Source organism: Manacus vitellinus, unplaced genomic scaffold (assembly GCF_001715985.3).
Source record: "Manacus vitellinus isolate BGI_N305 unplaced genomic scaffold, ASM171598v3 scaffold_7_pilon, whole genome shotgun sequence".
NCBI lineage: Eukaryota > Metazoa > Chordata > Aves > Passeriformes > Pipridae > Manacus > Manacus vitellinus.
Genome location: NW_021940813.1, coordinates 30187311 through 30207435, shown reverse-complemented (window position 1 = coordinate 30207435; position 20125 = coordinate 30187311). Strand labels below are relative to the sequence as shown.

Below are 20125 nucleotides of genomic sequence, written 5' to 3'. Positions count from 1 at the left end.
AGTGCTTGATCTTTGTTTGACTCTCTCAAGTATTTGACAGTTTCAAGACATAGAATTGAAGACTGAACTCACCGGCTCAGCAGACAGACCTTTGCTTTCTCTAAAGTATGTATGTGACACTTGCTGGAGGACAGAATCCAGTCAGTTCTAGGAGCTGAAGTGCCTTCCTAAACAATTAGACAGCTGATTAACTATTTCAGGGCCTCTGATTTGTTTATTAATCTGTTCTCATCTTCACTGATGCTCAGAGCACAAACTAGTTTTCCAGTTCGCTGGATGTGTAAGCCTCAACTCATTGCTCTGCAGAGCTATCTGCTCTTGTGATGAAGTCCCAAATCTGTGGTTGATTTCTAAAGAGGAAGTTCTACATGAGATCCAGCTTATCTCAAGTATATCCAGAACTTACTATAGGTGTTAAAGCAGAGTGTCCCTGTGTGTATATAGTACTGTAGAGCCTTTCTGAAGCTATTATTGTACTATTTAGATAGCCTTGTTTAGGCTTCTGAGCAATTTTTGTGTAGCTGTCCTGTCTTTCATACCTGTATTTTTTTTTAATCTTCTTAACTGATTCTTAATCAATATGTCATACATATGCTCCTCCTTAACAGCTTGCATTCACTTAGTGGAAAATGGCAAAGACAATCTTGTGGCCATTCACTTATACCCAGAAACACAAAGAAATTTCAATTCTTGATTCCTAGTAATTTCTTCATCAGTTAAATATGCAAAATTACCTGTGACAGGGCCTTAATCTGAGGAGTGAGGCTTTTCATTGGGATCTTGGCCGTTGGTTGATGAGAGACTGCTGGCCTAGTTGGAGCATAGTAGTTTCCTTCCATGCCTTGTGCATGAAGCTTTCCCACCCACGCAAGCCCTGGTAGTGTGTTGAGATCCTAATAGCACTTGCCTCTCCCAGATAAAATCTTGTGAGCAAGGCTTTCAGATGCAGTAGTATTGGGCCAAAGCCCAGGAAGGAAGTGTACTGCTAGTTTAAGTATACATAAATGCTAGTAACTTCAAGTTAACCCTTTGAGTTGTAGTGGCTAGTATCAAAGTGCAACAAGGACGATTTTTGTTATTAAAAAGAAAACAACGCAAACTATAAAACTTTGGTGTTAAGAGCATGGAAGGATCTGGCTGTGGCTGACTGCTTCTGTTTTGTCTTTAAGGAAGCAGAACTGTCCTCTACCCCTGAATTTACAAAGGGATGTGCCCGATGAAAGAAAGAGTAGTTAGCACCGGCTGACTTCCCTCAGCTGACACTGGCACAATGCAGTCCCCAGCAGCTGCAGCAAGGGCAGGGGGAGTGCCTGGAGAAAATTATAGCCTAACTACCTGTTTCACAGAAATTTAAAAAATGCTGTTAGTGCATTTACTTTTTTCAGTGGTGACTAGCAATCTTTAGGGAAGGTTTCTGTGAAGTTTGTGCCTAGGAAACTGACATCCAGAGGCAGAGCTCTATCTTAGAAGTAAAAGTCTGCTCCTTCTGTTACAAGGAGGCATTCAGATAAACATTGTCTGGGTGGGCTTAAATTGCACAGACAGAATGATCTTTAGCATTGCCACCTCCGTATTCATGACTAAATGTCAAAATATTTTTTCTGATACATTCACTTGGTTCCTAGGTAGAAAGGCAGATTATTTCAAAATTCCCTCTTTGCAAGGGAACTTAACTTGAAAGAGATGGCAGCGTGCTCCAATGCTGGCTATTGCCTGCAGAGCTCTGTACAGATGGATAAGCGGCAACTTCATTCCTGTGGAATGCAGAGTTCATTTAATGTCATGGGCTGTTCCCTGGGTTCACCCACAACTGTAAAACACGAAGAAAACTGCAACTTTGATGAAGTACCAGATGTCTTTTACTGGGTTTGTTTTCTTACGACCGAGTTGCTGCGGGCCTGTCTGCCGCAGGGCAGCGTAGAGGCTGGCAGGTTAGTGCAAGGGCCAAGTTTGTTTCTTTCAGGAATGGGTGTAACAGCAATGTTAGTGAAGGAGGAAACATAACTCTGCTCTAGCAAAGACATTATGCCAGGCTCTGCTAAGGAGAAAAGATAGCTCTTTGCTAGAACAGCCCCTTTTTAACCCTCTCTGTCCCCTAAGTATGTTGATCTGTTGGGAGGATCAAAGAAACTGTTATACTCACAAATGGACTTGATTTTCTCTGTGCTTAGAGTCTGAGGAAAGTAAGTGGAATACCTGCAACATATTTATTTACATTTAAAATAATTAGACTGACTCATGTGCCAGTCAAGATCAACATGCTGCTCCATAACAGGGAAACATTTTTTGACTCTTGAGCATTTTTTCAGGCATATTATCAATCTGCAGTACTCATGTGAACAAACATGAGTTTAACTGGGAGCAGACCTATGAAAAGAGGTGTAAAGATACCTTCCTTTCCTACCCCCATGTCCCCTCAGTGTAATCTAGGTAGTATTGTTTCCTTCCATGTTGTGTTACATGGTTCTTGCCATACAGTTTTCCCTTTGCTTTTCTGAGACTGTGTGCTGTATGTGTATGTGCACTGCAGAAATGTCTTTGAGCCTTACTGGTTGCATCTCTGTGGCTCAGTAAGCAACTAGCAGATCAGCTGGCTATGTTGCTTTGAGGATGTTGGATGAACAGCATTTCTTTATTTCCCTACACTGAGCCACATAGGAATGTCACCTTGTTACCTCTCGCTTGCAACCTTGACACCATGCTTCCGTCTTCAGAGCACAAATAGTCTTGGACCCTTTAACAGTAAAATGCTTGTACCTTTACTTGCTCGTTTACACTTTAGAGAACTCAGAAGCTGGAAAAATCAGAACTGTGTGAAACTTTTAAGAAAGTTGTCCTTGCAGAAGATGTGTGAGTAACGAAACTGCACTTGAAAGGAAAAAGGGGAAAATGTTGGGGATGTTTTATGTAAAATTATTGAGTACCAAAGTTGAAAGGCAAAACCACATTTATGTACACTTGCCTTTTTATTTTCGATAGTAGTTGTTGAGCACTGGTGTGTTTTCCTTAACTACTTAAGTTATTTAAAGCCAATTCTCACTCACAGTGGCCCTCCATTGACCACAACTCTACCCAGCTGGTGTGGCCTGATAGCCCGCTGTCTGACAAGTCCCCAGGTTTATGATGTAAGTAGAACAACTCAATACTTCTGTGTTTTGTTTATTATTTTTTTAACTTCAGCAAATCAGTGTTTTTCTTTTTAGGCATTTTCTGGTTTCAGCTGATCTGATAGATATACTGCAAGAAAGTACTGGTTTATCCTAGGCAGAAAAGATTTAAGATTCTCTCCCCTAAGGCAACAACTTCTGTTGGTAGAAACCAGAAAGGATCTTGTTTTTCAGATACTACATTAAAAAATAACATTTAAAGATATTGGGAAATTACAGGCTGTGCTGGTTTAAAACTAAACTGGTGGGAGAAATGAATCCAGCTCAAGAGGGATTACAAGTCAGAGTTACAATTTCCTAAAAAGATTAGAATCAATCAAATGATACAGAGAAAACTGGTTTTAACCCACAAAGACAGTTGTATAACCCCACACCCTGGGACAAGAACAGAACAGTGTTTGTTAACCCCTGTGCTGAACACCACGTGGTTCCCCTGGGGACAAAGTAAAAGGAAAGGAAACCTGTTAATCTGGATGATGGTTGCAGTTCTGTTGAAGTAATGATTGCAGTCTTGTCGAGAGTTGCAGTGGCAGTCCTGTTGAAGTTCTGGTTCTCCTCTGGATCTGATGAGTGGTACCAGAAGTCCCAAACCCTAAAGATTATATATGCTCAGGTGCAGGTGGGAATGCCCAGTACCTCCCTCAGCCTGGGAGTTTCCCAATGGGTGATGTAACTCTGCGTGTCATGGGATATTTTTGGAATCTTTGATGTCTAGGCAGTGCAGCTGCCTATTATGCCAGTCCATTGTGGCCCATTAGCAGAGATGACCCCTCGGGCTGGGTGTGAAGGTGCTAATGCCTCCCCATAGGGGAGTTATCACAGATGAGTCATTGGTATGAAGACAAAGAAACACTCCCCTGCCTCGCAGTGTTCTTTAACACCCAGCTTGTAGCCTGAGGTGTCAGGTGTGCCCTGGGCAGCTGCTGCAAATGATCCATTGTTAACAGTCCAACAGAAATAACAGAGAGAGTGTAGAATACACAGTTTTGGTTATACCCCCATAGTGATAAACTAGTCCTGGCCCCTGTAAGTAGGACACAGGCTTAGTCAATAACCCAGTTCAGTGAATCATTTCAAAGTATTCCCTTCTCAACAGTTTTGCACAAGGTTCTTTCCCTGTTACCACTAAGCTTTGAGGTCTCCTTAGAGAAGTCACTGACACATATACCCACACCAGAAACAAATCTGGTAGAGCTTCCCTCTATTGTTTCCACTGTGAAATTTGAGATCACATTTCAGGAACCATTAGGCAGTTACTTATCTCAGTCTAGCAGGTCACTCTCTTCTTTACAGCCATGTCTTGCAATAATTAATGCTTCATTCTCTCATTACTCTTGCAGGACCCTGATACATGTCATTGCTATCTGTACAGTGCTTCTGAAATCTACAACTTTTTTATGAGCCACTTGTAAATAAAACCACAGTACTATGTGGGAATATCTCTAATTTGCAGGTTCTCTGGGATGTTAATATCTCTGCTATGTTGAAGTAGTCTTGCACCAGTTTGCTATTAATCCTTTCCTAGACAGTTATGAATTCCACTTGCAACTTTGAAATACTTCCCTGCGTTTCTTTCTGGGTATTATTAGCAACTTACTTGTACCCGATAGAAAAGTTTCAAAGGACTTTGAAATTTCTGTTGCCTATTTGGAGCTATTAGTAATGCAAGAAATTGGCCTTGTTCTCATCTTTGCAATGCCACTGGAGGTCTTAAAGCAGATCTAGACTGGAAGGCATCCATCAGACCAATTAGCCTACTTGTGTGTTGCCTGTGTGTCTGTCCACATATGATCTTGTGAGAGTAATTGTCCAGTAACTGAGAATCTAACCAGAATGAACATGCAACCTTTGCCTTTTGTTTTCTCTCATAGTTAGGCTCTTTTTTTTTCTTTACTCATCATTGTTAGCTACTGCTGCATGTGGAAACTTATTCTTTAGTTGGATTGGTTCTGTGACAAACACACATGGAATGTTAACTTCATTAAAAATGCTTGCCAGGTTGCATAATGTTAAGGTGTATAATGTGGAAGTTTCACATTGTATTCTCTCTTCTGTTCCTATTTCAGTGCATTGTGAATTAGTCTTAGGAAAGAATCTAATTTTGAGGGTTTTTTCCTAGCTTCTTTTCAAGATTTCTGAACCCTGCAATTGCTTTGTTGCTTTTTGTCTCTTTGCATGGCTGACTTAGCTACAGAACTTGGCTGTGCCGTTTTATTACTGACTAAAAAGCCATGGAATTTTTTTTCCTTTCTATTTAAGTGCAGGTGAAGCAATGGAGAGAGCCATGTTTTTGTGGGGACAGAAAGTGCTTGGAATAGTTTGCCTTTGTGAGGTATTTCCAGGGAAGTTGAATGGTACATCTGTGAGAATTAAAGACTGAAGACTTTAAGTTTAGCAAAAAAAAAGTCTGTAAATATTCAATAGAGTATAACATAGCTGGAAAATATGTTTCCAAAACAAGTATTAAAGCCTGGATCTCGTTCAGGTGCAAGTCTGAGTTATGACATCTACATAGAGAAGAAAGCTTACACCTGTGTGGCTATACGGATTGTGTATTGATGTATTGTTTTCAGCTTTTATTGTTTTGGGTTTTTTTTCTCCTCTGACTTTATTACAACAGTATTTAGAATTCACTTTCATTTCCATGAGTGGGAGTATGTCTTTTTAACTAGATGCCAAAGGAGGGTTTGAAAGTCTGAAAGTCAAATGATCCTATTACGTAGTCCACCCACAACTTATTTTTAAGTATGAGATCGTGTCCTCTAGGCTTGAATTTGCCTGACATACATGTCAGGCTCTGAGTCAGCACACAGAGGTGAGGTACAGTGGATTTTTTTTCCAGAGATGTTGTTACTGTTCCTTGCTGATGTTCTCCCACTGTTTTCAGTCAGTGCCACTAGGCCCACCATTAAGTGTTTGTCACAGACATACTGCAAGTTGGAACTTAAAAACATGAAAAGTTGCTGCAGTTAGGAGAGAAATTTTGAAAACTGTATTTTTAAACACTGTTTTTCTCTTCTGGTGCTGTTGTCTTCAGTGCATGACCCATTGGCAGGGCATTCCAATTTATCCCAAACTAATGTAGGTCAGTTTTTTTCTTCTCCTTTTGACATGTTCTTTGAAACTTTTAGTAATTCTCTGTTCCATTAGTCATTTATCCCAGTTGGAAGAAGCATTCCTGCTTCTTGTTTGGTTTTTTTTTTTTTTTGTTCAGGGTGTATTTTTTGTCTTATACACACTCCTACACTTTTTTTTAAAGTTTAGTTCTTGCACCATATGTGGTATGACAACTTGGCATGAAAGTAGAGGGAATTGAATTAATTTATAAGTATGCGACCCCAGTGAAGAAACTTAATTTGGAGTCTTTATAAATCTTGCAGGCTGTAACTCTCAAAATGGGTAAGAAAACTGTTTAGCCATGCTTTGCCCTTCCCATTCCTTACTGGTTCTACCTTCACAGCAAAAATTGTTTAGTTTCCCTGGTGAATTTAAATTCGGCTGAGAAACAGAGAGACTGTAGGCAAAGCATCAGATTCAAGTTGCAATATATTTTGTATGCACGCTACTTGATGCTTTTGTTTTGGAGCCACAAGATAAGTAACTTCTCATGCAAGTTTTGTCATCTGTGATGCCTGTGTTGTATTCAGCACCAGCATTTGTGACTACTGCCAATGCATTGCACTCTGCTTGTGCTTCTTTTTACATTGTCTTAAAAGGCAATAAAGACAGGCCTTGTAAGCAGTAGCTCACTTTAAATAAGCTTTAATATAAAAAACATCTCCAGCACACATTCTTAGGAACATGAACAGATTTTACCACAAATAGGACAGAGTGCAGTGAGGTCCCTCAAGGTTATGGTCAGTACATCAAAGCAAAATTCAGGCTTTTGCAGAATTTTGGATTTAGGTATTTAGCCATTCTAGTCTCAGTTTAAGTAGTGAAGTTCAGACCTATGTTTTTTGACTGAATTGAAGCTATTCCTACAGAACTGTAGGGGATTGCAGAGGCCTGTTTAGGGTTTTTCTTGGAAGTATTTCAAGTCTCTGGGGATCTACTTGGATACATTTCCTGTCTTTCTTGAAAGAATTGTTCATGCTGCATGAAGCACAGTAGGTTTATTCACCCATCCTCTTTGTTTGCAAACATAGTAAATCCGTATACTACATGGGATTGTTCATGGATGTTGTCTGGGGAAATATATGAAATAAATTACCTGCTGCTTGCAGTGCTATTCGGAAGTGAAATAAATAAAAGGAACTTGGCTCATACAAGGCAATGTTTGTTCACTATCTTGAGAGAAAGCTAAGTGTTTTCTCTGGAACTGATCACGTTTATGTACATGCAAGTATAGCCTGGGACAAACCGGCAAAGATTGAGTTAGGACTTGCCATATAGTATAAATCTAAGGCCCTCTCCTTTCAATATCTTGCTTCCAAGAGCTTTTCAACCTTTTGGGGAAGCTCAAGTGTAGTGTGCAAGGATTCACTGTTCAATAGCTTTGTGGAGACAGGAGGTGCTTTGAGAGCTTGCTGCAGCCACTTCACATGTGGTCCTGTTATGGCAATAGCTTCTGGTTCTCTGTTAGCCCTGCCTTCCCCTCCTTGGTGCTTCTCCAAGGGCAAGGACCGTGAAAGGGAACATATGAGAGAGCTTCTCAGCTTCTTCTGCTTCTTAAAACATGATTGTCAACAGTCACAAACTGCCTGCTTCTTGCTCTTTTTTCTGCTTTTCGTCTTTATTTGAATGCCTCTTCTTCAAAACAATATATATATGGATATCAGAATTTCTTAAACGGGTTACTATTTGGAGTGCCTTTTTTAGGCACATCTTGGCCTTGTCCCTCAGACTTTTACTTTTTTTTGCAACTAAAAGCTTGTACAGGCTGTTTCTGCCAACTATAGTCGAACACTTTAATTCTTGCTTTTTAAGATAGTGCCAGTAGTTCAGTGTTTTCTTTCTGATCAAAGAAAGCAAGTGTTCTAAACTGTATTTGCTCTTTGGGAACAGTGCTCTCTATCACATTAACCCTGTCACTAAAAACCAATGATAAATTTGGATGCCATGAAGTTTCTGAGAAATTAGCATTCATTTTAGGTAGGGCTTGTCTTGAACCCACTGCTGAACTGCACTATTTCTTTCATTGGTTTTGGCAAACTCCTGACACCTCTTCCAGTCCTTGTTAGTTAAATATTCTGTATCATCTAGAGGCTTATGCTGCTTTATTTTGGCTGATTATCATTCTGACATAACAAGAAGCTTTCCCAGGAAGTTTTATTTAGCCAGGCGCTGCATTTTTCATCATGGACAGGTGAATCAGCATTTTCGATCAGCAGTGCCCTGAGCTCCTGTTCTGCAGTAGAGACAGGGCTTTCTGTTCAGGCTGAACACAGGCATCCTATCTCACATGGCCTATGTCCTCCTTCCTTTGCAGCAATGGAAGAAAATAATGTATTTTGAGAGCATAGCCTGATCAGTGTCCAGCCTACCGAGGAGAACAGCAATACACAGACACTTACAATTCAGCTCCTGCTAAGCAGTATGGAGCTATTCATGTGGAGAAATAATGGCTTTCACTTGCAAGAAGGCAAACTTATAGTATTGATAGAATTTTCTTCAAATATAAAGAAAGCCCATTTTCTGACCAATTCAGCTGTTTTGCCTTTTACCAAGACCATGTTAAACTGGAGTGGAACATGGTACTGTTGCTTGCTGTTGTAATTATGCTGTGTAGAGAAATTAAGTGTTTTGTTACACTTCAGCAATTTCTAGTCTCTGACCATATATTTCATCCCATCTCTGCCAAAATAAATTCACAGGGTTTCATGCACCAGTTTCTTAAATCATTTTGAAAAGAGAACATATCAAAACTAGTTACAGAACTATGAAGCAAGCACTTTCTTGTATCAATCTTTTTTATGGCTCAGTAGCATTCACAAGAACTAGGTCAAGTAATTCTCTATTTAGTAGCAGGCAAAAGTAAGCAGATAATTTGAAAGAATATTGTTAGTTCTTGATGTATAACAAAAAATTTTTGAGGAATTCTTGAACATGAAAATTTTAGGCCTAAAATTTCTAAAGTTCTTACCAGTTCGCATGAAACTTTTACCAATGAATGTGATTAATTAGCTATAGATGCAACTCTGACTTTGTATCTGAAGTGACTTAATTGTCCTTGGTCTCCAGTCTTTTTCCTGTACTGCCTTCTAAACTGTCATGCAAAAAACAGTGTGTACTGCTGATCTCTCCTGTACTTTTGGTATACTTTCAGTGCTACTAAATCCCAGGTTACCCGTTTCATAACCTAGTTCTTGGCTTCAGCTCCCCCATCATCTCTCCACAGTAGCAGCAGTTATACAGGGATCACTAAGCTGATTTGCAAACGCTGGGTTCAAGGTTATTTTTAACATTTCTTAAGGTGAAGCTTTACCTCTTACTGCTTCTGTATTGACACATAGGTAAATTCTTCTGTTTGGTTACTTTTTGGGCAAAGAAAGATGCTGTGCACTCTACAAAGATTTTTCTTTTTTTTTTTTTTTTGTTTTTTTTTTTTTTTTTTCAGAATCAGGAACAGCTTAGAGAAGAGGATTCTGATTTTATTCTGAATGATGGTGACCTTACTGTGACATATGGGGATACAACAATAACTGCAAATGGTTCATCTGGCCCCCATACAGCTACCACTAGCCTTGATGGCAGGAGAACAAAAAGTTCAGAGGAAGCATTGGAACGTGATTTGGGAGCAGCAGATCATGAAGTTACAAGCAGGGGTACCCGGCTAGTATTTCCTCTGGAATACAATGCATGATTACTGACTCAGTAAAAATAACTCTTGCTCTCTGAATGGATCAAGGAAGACTGCAGGCCACTGTGTCACTTGAGGTGGGGAAGTTTATTCAAACAAGTTAACATGCGTAAGTGGTTTTACAAGGGTCTGAAGATGTCACCTGTTTTTCACTCAAGATGCTGACAGTGGGGTTTTCTAAATGTCTGAATACAGACGAATGAGAAAACTGGTCATTCTCTTCTTTTCAACCACATATCGAATCCAAGTATAACTAGCATGCTGCAATTGTCTTGTTCAGCTGCAGCAGCTCTCTCTCTGAAGAGAGGTACATGGAAAACATTGTCACAGAACTGAGTTTGTCTTGACTTAGCTGGGGAATGTGGAGGAAGAACTAAAAACTTGATAATTATTATGAGACAAAAAAGGATGTGTGTTATCTGAATGTAGAGAAATCCATTGCTAACTTCTCTCCTGAGGCTGAGGAAGTGAAATGGGACAGAATACGATAGGACTGCAGATGCATGAATGGAAGACTGAGGAATCTGTTACTGCAAGCTGTACTTAATATATTTCAGGGAAAAAAGGGGAAAGAAGATTTTTTCACTGGACAGCTGTTTAAATAGGAAGGCAATGAGAGCTATTTGTCCCTTTAGCTTTGGGCAACTTGACTATTACTATTAACCTAACTTCTAGTGCCTCAAATGAAAAACATCCAGCTTCCTGTTATCTAAGATGCACCTGACCCAACATAAGCCTGGAGCCAGGCTCTCTTGGATAGCAGTCATGAAGTAAAACTTTCTTTCCCTTAAGGATTGTTGAAAATTTGGGCAGGGGAAAACAGCAGATAGGAGGAGGAGGGAGAAAAAAAGAGAGAGAGAGAGAGAGAGAGGCAGTATTGAACTTGCCTGGAACCATGAGGTTTCATATTGCTCCGAAGAATTCATGGACTCTGCTTACAGTTCTTGTGTGTGATAAACAGCAAACATCTAATTAAACAGAAAAACAAATACTACTGGCTTTACCATTTGTGACTATCCTAAAAAAACGCTGTTTACTCTTGTTCTCTCTTGCAGAGTAGATGTGAAACTTCAGTGGGGCATTGCACAACAGCATATAAGCTACAGAAGTGATGAACTGTACTATCATCTTAAATGTGAAAAGGGAAAAATCTCTGACTAGTATTTAGCCCACTTACACGTAGGCTAGCTTTAACTTATTGCTAAATGCTTTTTAATTTCCAGATGAAGAGATAATAATTGTCTTTGCCAATAGCTGAAAATGTATGCTTTGAGGAGCAGTTCAGCTATTTAAAGCATGCTAAAATGTGATTTCATTCTCATGTCTCAAAAAGATTTATTTTTTTAAAGAGTTCTGTGGCCCACTAATGTGATGTAATATCAATTTGTCCAAAAAGTGTGTTTTTCTTGCTGACATTTCAGTTGTTCCTCTCATAAAATTGTGTGTGAGTAAATACCCACTCTGTTTTTCCTTACGTATTAAACTTATTGGGCTGACCTCGGTACACGAATTTACTGCTGCAGAGAAACATTGTAGTCGTGTTGTCTGGTCTATTTTCTTTCACATATGTCCTATGATGAGTGATCTACCTCCTTGTCTGTCCCTCCAAGGTAAATTCGTAAAGGCCATTGATCTGTAATCACTGTCTAACATTATTAAGAAAAGAGACACAAGGAACCCAGAAGTCTTTTTGTGGAAAAACTAAGACTGATGTAGTCTGAGCTCTGTTTTTAAATGGTAAAGACTAACAAACACTGAAGATCTCTGAGCAGAACAACTCCTTTTCAGGGGCTGCACATGTTTTGCACAAAAAAGTAAGTTCACTTCCCTGGGACTACAGGCTGTTTATTAGTCAAAGCTGGGGAGCTCTGAGCAGATCCTGTGACTGCTAAGAGCAGTCCTATAAACAGGATTTTTCAGGGTGCTTTCTGTGAGAGGTGTTGAAGGTGCTGCTGATGCTGGCTCCAGGAGTAGCTCTGATACTCTGATCTCCAGTTATCAGAAAGGGGCAATGCTATGACAAGTGTTGGCGCTGTGTGTTACATGTCTGCTATGCAGTGTAAGCTGGCTTTTCTGATAAAACCTGAACAAGGGTGAAGTATCACATACTTGGTACTTGACCAAGTCTAGCCCTACTCCAAGGATGCAAGTTTTATGGCCTATGAAAAGACAAAAAAAAAATTATTTACTTTTATACTGAAGGAATTGCCTTTTGGGAAAGGACTGCAGGAATTTTGACTGGAGGAGTGAAAAAAAAGGTTTTTTTGGCTGAACTTCCAAAGAGCTGATCTGAAGTGAGTACATAGCAAAGGTTGAAATTATGTCTACTATTAACTAAATGATAGCTACTATGTTTTATTCCTCGGGGGAGGGAAAGACATAATAGGAAGTCTAGCAACTTTAGTAGCATGAGGAGCTATCTATAGTCTTTATAATCAGATTGGAATGGAAAGCATGGTCCCTCTTGTATAATTTCAATTAAAGTCAAATTGCAGTCTCTCTTCAGACAGCATTGGTCAGAGGAGCGTCTTTCAGTCTGATTCTGAACAGTAAAACCCTAGGAACTAATATGGTTCACATGCCTTTCAAAGAAAGGTTCAGTGTTTCCTTTAACTCTGAAGCAGCTCAGTGGAATAACATGCTTGACCTCAGCTTTGGCAGACATGGTCTCTGCTTCTGCACCAGTGTGGGAATGGAATTTGGATACTCAGAAACCTCAGCTTCGTGTGCTGTTCTTTAACATGTAGGGGGAAGACCTTTGTAGGGGAGAAACCGGGGAAGTTACAGATCCATCAGCTGGGAGTATTCCTCTCCTTAATTTACTGAACTCATGACCCACTGGAACTTAAAAGCAAGGGAAGACAAATCATGACCAGGAGGCACAGACCATCCAGCAGAAGAGAAGCCAGTTAATACCCTGGACTGGCTGTGAACAATCTTAGTCATAATCAGAATTGCAGAAAGTAGGACTGAGCTGCTGAGTAGGTTAAATACATTCCTAAGAGAAAAACTTGTAGATTAACAAATTCAAATGCCCTATATTGGAAAATGCTCTTTGTAAGAAGCAGCCCTTGCAAATCTTTTTGCAGTGCAGGAGCAGGGTCTTGCTTCCCAGGTTTGGGGAGGAGAGTTTAATACAGTGCACTGAGAAACCACAGATTGCTTCTTGGTGTGGAATTTTTGGGAGTGCCCTTCTGAAAAATAACTTCCAGTAGAAATAAGCCTGCAAAGTGAAAGAGGAGGAAAGTGTGGGGGAAACAGTGAATTACAAAGCCAGGAAATGGCTTAAACAGGCAGCTTTACTGTGGGAACAGCATTGTAAACAATTCCTATTCTTAATCTCACAGTCCTAAATGCTGAGACGTTATGTAGGCTTTGCATATTTTATCCTAAAACAAGGGCAATGGGACAATGCAAAAGTAATAAAACCACCCCATCTTTAATTGATCAAAAACAAACGCTTATACTGACTTGCTTCTAATCCAGAGCAAGGAAAGTAACTTTGAACTTTTTTTTTTAAGGTAACCTCACAACTACAATGTTTTCTTGACTCTAAAATGCCTTTAGTAATTTTGAAAGCAGTTCTAGGGTAACATTAGTGTGACAAATGTGGAGGTGCCTTACACAGCATGCATACAAACAAACAGGATGTAAATGCTTGGTGAATCATATTTGAATCTGTGTTGCAGAACTCAAATGACATATCTTGTTTTGTTACGAGTGACTTACATAAGCTTTTACTATGGAAATTAAACAGTTGTGACAAAGTGATTAAATATTAGAATCAGTTCAGATTTTCAGGAAATAAAATTATCTATCTGATTTGGCTGCTTCATTCACTATGTCTTTATCTTCTGCTACTTTCTTGATCGTAATCTATTTTGCACCACCCCATATGGACTTGCAGACCTTCAAAATGCTAGTGGGTTTGAAGCTTCATCTGGGGACTGTTAACTGGGAGAGCCAGCTACTGGAATAGAATTTCCATTGGAATGGAACACTTTATTAGTTGCCTGCACTGTCTATATCAAGGAACTTGCTGGAAGAGAAGCTCTAGCTTTTTTAATACCTGGCTAAGCTGCTGTGGATAAAACCAATGCCCTTCCCAGGTTCACGTACAGTAGTACAGATCCAGAAAGTGTTTATATTGATGCATGCAAAGGAACAACAATCTTTGTCCTAGGAAAACTAAAAATATTTGGGTTAGTTCTAGCTTTTGTTAACCTAATTTTTTTCATTTAATTTTCTGATGTCCCTAGTGTCCTGTGGGGGTTTTTTTAACTCTTTCGAGTTGAAAGCACCACACATGAACACATTAGATACAGATTTTATAAAAGAAGGGAGGCAGAATAGGCAGACTTCACTTTTGTGCCTGAGCACAATTTCAAAGCTATGCTAACTTATGCAAATTTGATTAATTAAATGGCAATAATTTGAAATACTGCAATTAAAGGTCGCTTTCCCACTTTTAATTGGAAAAAAGTCCAGATTTGTATTCCCTCAGAGAAAGTGAATACTCAACTTAAAAGGGTTTTGCTGCAATGTTAAAATACTTAACTTCAGGCTATGAGAAATAAATTGGATTTATTTTTTAACTAGTAGAGTCTCTGAAGTTGTTATTACAGAGGCAGGGAGAAGTAGGTCATGCAGTTCTACGTTGTAATATGTTTATGACTTTTGTTTCTAGATTTTAGTTTAATCAAGGAGCTTATCATCCACTGCCTGATTCTGAATTTCAGTCCTAAATTGCTTGGCTTGAATGTCTTAATGTTGACACAGATTAATACCAGAAAGCAGAATACCAGAAGAGTCTTCTGGTTCGCATCAGCTGATCAGTAATAGCTGTTGTGAAATAACAGCTTCCAGCACATGGGGTCACTTGAGGTAAGTTTGTCTGATTTGAGTTTGGGATATCAGAAGTAAAGGAAGGGAGGTAGAATGATAGGATCCATAGCTGGTTTTGGTGGAGCAGGGAGACAGGCTGCTGTGCTTTTCCTTTGCAATTATAGGATGGGTGCTACATGTTTCCTTTTTATTGTTTCTGGTCTGTTCATAATGCTCAAAATCAGAAGCAGCATTTAATCTGATTTCTATCAGTTTACCATTCTCGTAATTCTTGTCACCTAAGGTATGACCATACCAGTAAGGTTGCAGGAGGTGTCTTAAGGTTACTTCAAACATAAAAACACAACAGGTATCCAAAGCATATCACACTGTCCTAAGACTGCTGTGGTAGATGTCCAAAACTTTTGCAACTTCAGTTCCCTTGAGGCACTTAAAGCCTGCATGGTATGAGAGGTTCAAGTGTCCAAACGCTGTCAGGGAGGGCTGTAATTATAAGGCCTAATCTGAGAGATAAACACTGTTTCTTGTATGCAAGAAAGTGGATGCTACTACACCAAATGTCTTTAACGATGCTGAAGTAATTACTGTAAGCAGAGGTTTGTAGAAGTGGACTATAGTACTGTATCCTTTGATACAGCCTCTTTGTCATGTTGACAGCTACAGCGACAACCCTCCTTCTGATATTTGCAGTTAAACTGGTGAGGATTTAAGGAGAACAGCAACTCTCTGCAGTGCTAGGGTCTGGTTTCTTGGTCTTCAGCACACCAATGGCTTGCAGGTGCTCTGAGCCCTAGTTTGGGCTCCTAACAAGGCTAAATGGCAAGGGATAGGGAAGAGAGAAAAAAGCAAAATCTTGTGAAAGCTCTCCATGTTGTGGGGATAGTAGTAATGGAGGATGGGGAACAAACACTTGCTGGGCTTTCTGCCACTGACTGATTTGTGTACATACTCAGCTAAACATTCTTTCATGTGGATAAGATACTGCAGTAATTTCAGCTTTGTTTGAGCCTCCTGACTGAGGCTTCATCCAAGCATCCCTTTCTCAAGAGAAGAAATGTTAGTGCTGTTTGGAACCCCTGCTCTATCAACAAGTTTCAGGTGTTACCGTTACAGGTCGAAGTATTTCATCTTTCCATTTCTTCTTAGTACTCCCTTACTTCCCCCATAGACCTTGGAGTCACTGGGAAGTAGCAGGTACAAGGTGGTGGTAGCTTTTGGGGAGTTAATTGTTTCACATTGAGTTTTACTGTTGGCTGCACTGGAACAAATTATCATAGTTGTCACCTGTAGTCAAGTCAGAAATATGTAATCTCTTCTTATTTGATTAATATTAGTGCAAAACTTACTGTGGCTTGACACATACCTATAAACTTTGTATTTTATCTCAAAAGTGAAAAGGGCTGATACTGTCAGACCTTTCCTCAAGGCAAAGCTAGCAACTCAGCGCTCTTCTCACCGTACAGAATAGATTTGACATTTTCATCCTTAAAATCTAATGAATTATTCCCACCTTGGAGCATCCAACAGTTGCTTCAATACCCTTTTATTGTCAGAAGGTCTGGAAGCTACAACTAAAAGTGAACATTTTTGTGTGGAGAAATAAAATTGTTTCAGCTGGGTAGAAGAGATGGCAAAGGAAGATCTGATGCAGTTTTGTAAAATAAAAAAGCGAGTAACAAAACTGATTGTTCAAAAGCATATCAACAGGTTCAAAAGTCAGCACTTCCAATACCACCAGTTGCACCAACAGCCGTTCAACACAGTCCAAACCCAAACCTGACCTCTGACAAAGGCATTCCCTGAACAACTGAGTCCTGCTAGCCTGAGTCAGGTACCACTTCTGCAAGGTTTGTCCCCTCGTACACATGCAGGGAGCTAGTCTGAGTTTTGCAACAAAACAGATGAAAGCTGGAAACAGACCCCTTGTGTTAAACTCCTTTCTGCTGTACCTGCACAGAGCCTGGGCTGAGGGGCTGGTACAGAAGCTGCTTGCTGGTGCTGCCCAAAGCAGCAATGCATGCATGGCTTTGCCACTCCTCTGAGAGGATGTGAGATGAAGCTTAGGCAGAGTGCCAGTTCCAGTGCAAGATACCAGAGGACAGTCTTATTTGTCTTGCGTTACCTTACCGTGTATTTTACACCAAAACTTCACTAATGGTGTACAAATTAAGGAATTTTTTACTGTAGCAACCAGTAAACACTGGGGTTATTTTTCAGTTTAATGAAAACAGGAACTTACACCTCAGGATAAATATTTCCCTTGTGCCTTGCACTTTTACCGTAGGAACAATGAAGAAATGAGTACTCCTTGGTAGCTTATGGAATTATTGGCAAGACTTCTACTCACAGTGTGACCTTCTCTGAGCAGGAACGGTCCTCCTCTTCTCAGTGATGCAATCAGAGGGCTTTGCTGTGCTTCACATGGAGGAACCCACTTCTATAATTTCTGGTGGCAGTACAATTCACAGAGTCAGCAAATCTGAACATGAAATATTGCAGTTCCAGTTAAAGGATGTGAAACCCATCTTATGCTGTTCTTGTTCTCATTTCTATATGAATAGTTGGAAGCAGTGTCTCTAGTCATTAAGAGTTGTTGCATTTTGACTGTACTTTTCTATTCTCGTCAACCATAAGTGTTTTAATGGGAGTGAATTTGTTTTAGGAACTAGATCTTGATCCTTTCCAGGCAAAAAGTTTGTGGGCATGGACGCTCCACATTTGGTAGTGTGATTTTAGTTGTTTGCCATCATACTGTACGTGCAAAGCATGCACATGCTGATGAGGCAGCACAGGTACCTCTGACTGCTTTCAGGGAGAGCAAACTGCCACCTGCTCTGAAGTTCATCCTCCGGTCAAGAAGGGAAGCTCTGCAGTGAGCCTGAAAGTGAGAGGCATATTGGGCTCTACTGTAATAAGTAGGTTTTAGAATCTGTAAGCTTGTAATCAGGTGAGTTATGAAATTCGGAACTGTTATTTAACGAGAAAGGGACTCTTCTTCAACATTACCAACTGTTATCCTGGAAAACTGAGATCTACAAAAATTATAGTTATTTCCTGTCTCAACTACAGAGCCCCTTTGTTCAGGAAGCCCAAGAACTGGTGCTTTTAACGCTACTTGCTTTCAATGGTTTTGTTTTTCTGTTGTCCAATCCAAGTAAATCATTCTTCTTTGTTTTTACAATATGTTTTCCTCAAATATGTAGGACCTACCTTCTAAAAATAAAACTTTTTAAGGGTGGTCAATAAATTTTCAGTATGCTAATATCAGCTGAATATTTGAACTGGATCAAACAAGGGAGGAGTGGAAATAATGAAAGGAGATGGTGACCAGAATTAAATTCTGCTTGAAGAGCTACAGACCTTCTGCACACTGACTTCCTTTGCCCCTGTGTATTCTTAAATATAATCAATAAAGGATGTTTATCAATCTGACATTGCTTCTATTCCAAGACTAGAGCACCACTACTATGACTGAGTTAAATTTTCTCAAATCAACTGAATTTTGTTAATCGAGTTACTTCTTATTTTTCCTAACCAAGACTGAGTTCACAAAATAAAAACCATTCCTGCTAAACTAATCCACGCTCCAGGACAAAGTGATTTCTGCAAAGCACTTCAAGTAACATAAGCCCTGTGTGTTTTTGAAGTTAGGAGCTAAGTTTTTTTCTAAGAAGAACACATTCAGATTTGTGTAGGGTAATGCTTGAAAATATGACTATTTCTAAATACACTACATATCCTGAGCCATTTGATCAGTGAAATAAAGTTATCAAATCCATCCCTATTAAAAATCTTAAACAAAACCAAGTCTACTCTCTTGTTATGGCACAAGAAATAGAATTTATATACTAAATGAATACATAAAATCTGAAAAAGGGAATCATAACATGAGGTAAGACTACAGCTATCTTGAAAATATGCTTTATTCTAGAAAGGATAAGGAATTAAATACATGCCACAGCTATAGAGAGAAATGTGGTTTATTGCATTGAAATTTTCAATACCAACCCTAGTACTGAAATGTACCTGTCTTTTTCTAGAACTTCCAACCGCATCTTTCCAGCAGTGCTTTTATTTTTCACACTATGATGAGGGAGAGAGCTCTTCTCTGTGCTTCTCCATGCCCCACCTCTTGCTGTATGCTGGTCATCCTGTATAGAAAATTGTTTCTGTCCTATTACACTGCTGAGTTTGTCTTGTGCGGTGATGGTGAATTTTAAAAAAGCAACCAGGAGGAAGCAGACCTTTCCTAGTGCCCCCCAGTGTGCTGGAGGCATTGGACTAGACAGATGCTGTGGGGTTGGATGCGGCTGTGGAGCTCCAGCCACCTGCTCACATCCAGATCCCTTGGTACTCAGACCTTGAGAAACCAATTGCCGGCTGGGTTAGCTGAAGAGTGGGATTTGAACTGTATGTGTCTGTGGGTCTGTGTCATGGTTTAACCCCAGCCAGCAGCTAAGCCCTAGACAGATGCTCGCTTACTTGCCCCCAGTGGGACGGGGTAGGGAATTGGAAGGGTAAAAGGGAGAAAACTTGTGGGTTGAGATAAAGACAATTTAATAGGTAAAGCAAGAGCTGTGCACACACCAAAGCAAAACATGAAATTCGTTCACTTCTTCCCATGGACAGGCAGGTGTTGAGTCACCTCCAGGCAAGCCGGGCTCCATCAGGCAGTGTGGTGACTTGGGTAGACAAATGCCATCACTCTGAATGTCCCCTCCTTCCTCCTTCTTACCCCAGCTTTGTATGCCAAGCATGACACCATATGATCTGGGATATCCCTGTGACCAGTCGGGATCAGCTGTCCTGGCTGTGTCCCCTCCCAACTCCTTGAGCTCGCCCAGACTCCTCATTGATGGGGTGAGGAGCAGAAAAGGCCTTGACTCTGTGCAAGCACTGCTCAGCAATAGCAGTGTTATCAACACTGTTTCCAGCACAGATCCAAAACACAGCCCCAAAGTAGCTGCTCTGAAGAAAATTAACTCTACCCCAGCTGAAACCAGCTCATTTGGGCTCTTCAGCCAACGGCAGGAGTTTATGTTTAGACCCCAGAGAAGCAGTGGTGTTGAGCAGCTTCAGACAGTGAAAGAGAGGGGAGCCTAGGGTGCATAGTGCAGTTTCATCTAATTGATCATGGGAGAAGGTCTCCTCAGGCACAAGTAACATCCATGTTGGTAAAACCCTACTGGAAAATTAAACAGGACAAGATGTGATTTACCTTGGCTACCGGTATTTAGAAAGGGAAGAGAAGGGAATGCCAGCAAATTTCCATGGTTCTCCCTGCACTAGCAGGGAATTAGCTGTTGCAATG

General features: G+C 40.1%; 1 protein-coding gene across 2 annotated transcripts in view; it reads left to right on the top strand.

The window, feature by feature from the left end:
- SLC9A7 (solute carrier family 9 member A7) overlaps positions 1–13788 on the top strand; it is a 39961-nt gene extending 26173 nt beyond the window's left edge. For both annotated transcript variants that reach the window (XM_029964732.1, XM_029964731.1), the window contains 2 exons: positions 3020–3125; positions 9727–13788. In XM_029964732.1, coding sequence (XP_029820592.1) covers positions 3020–3125; positions 9727–9972 — 352 coding nt within the window. In that variant the 3' untranslated portion in view covers positions 9973–13788. The remainder of the gene's footprint in view (positions 1–3019; positions 3126–9726) is intronic.
- The last annotated feature ends 6337 nt before the right edge of the window (positions 13789–20125 follow it).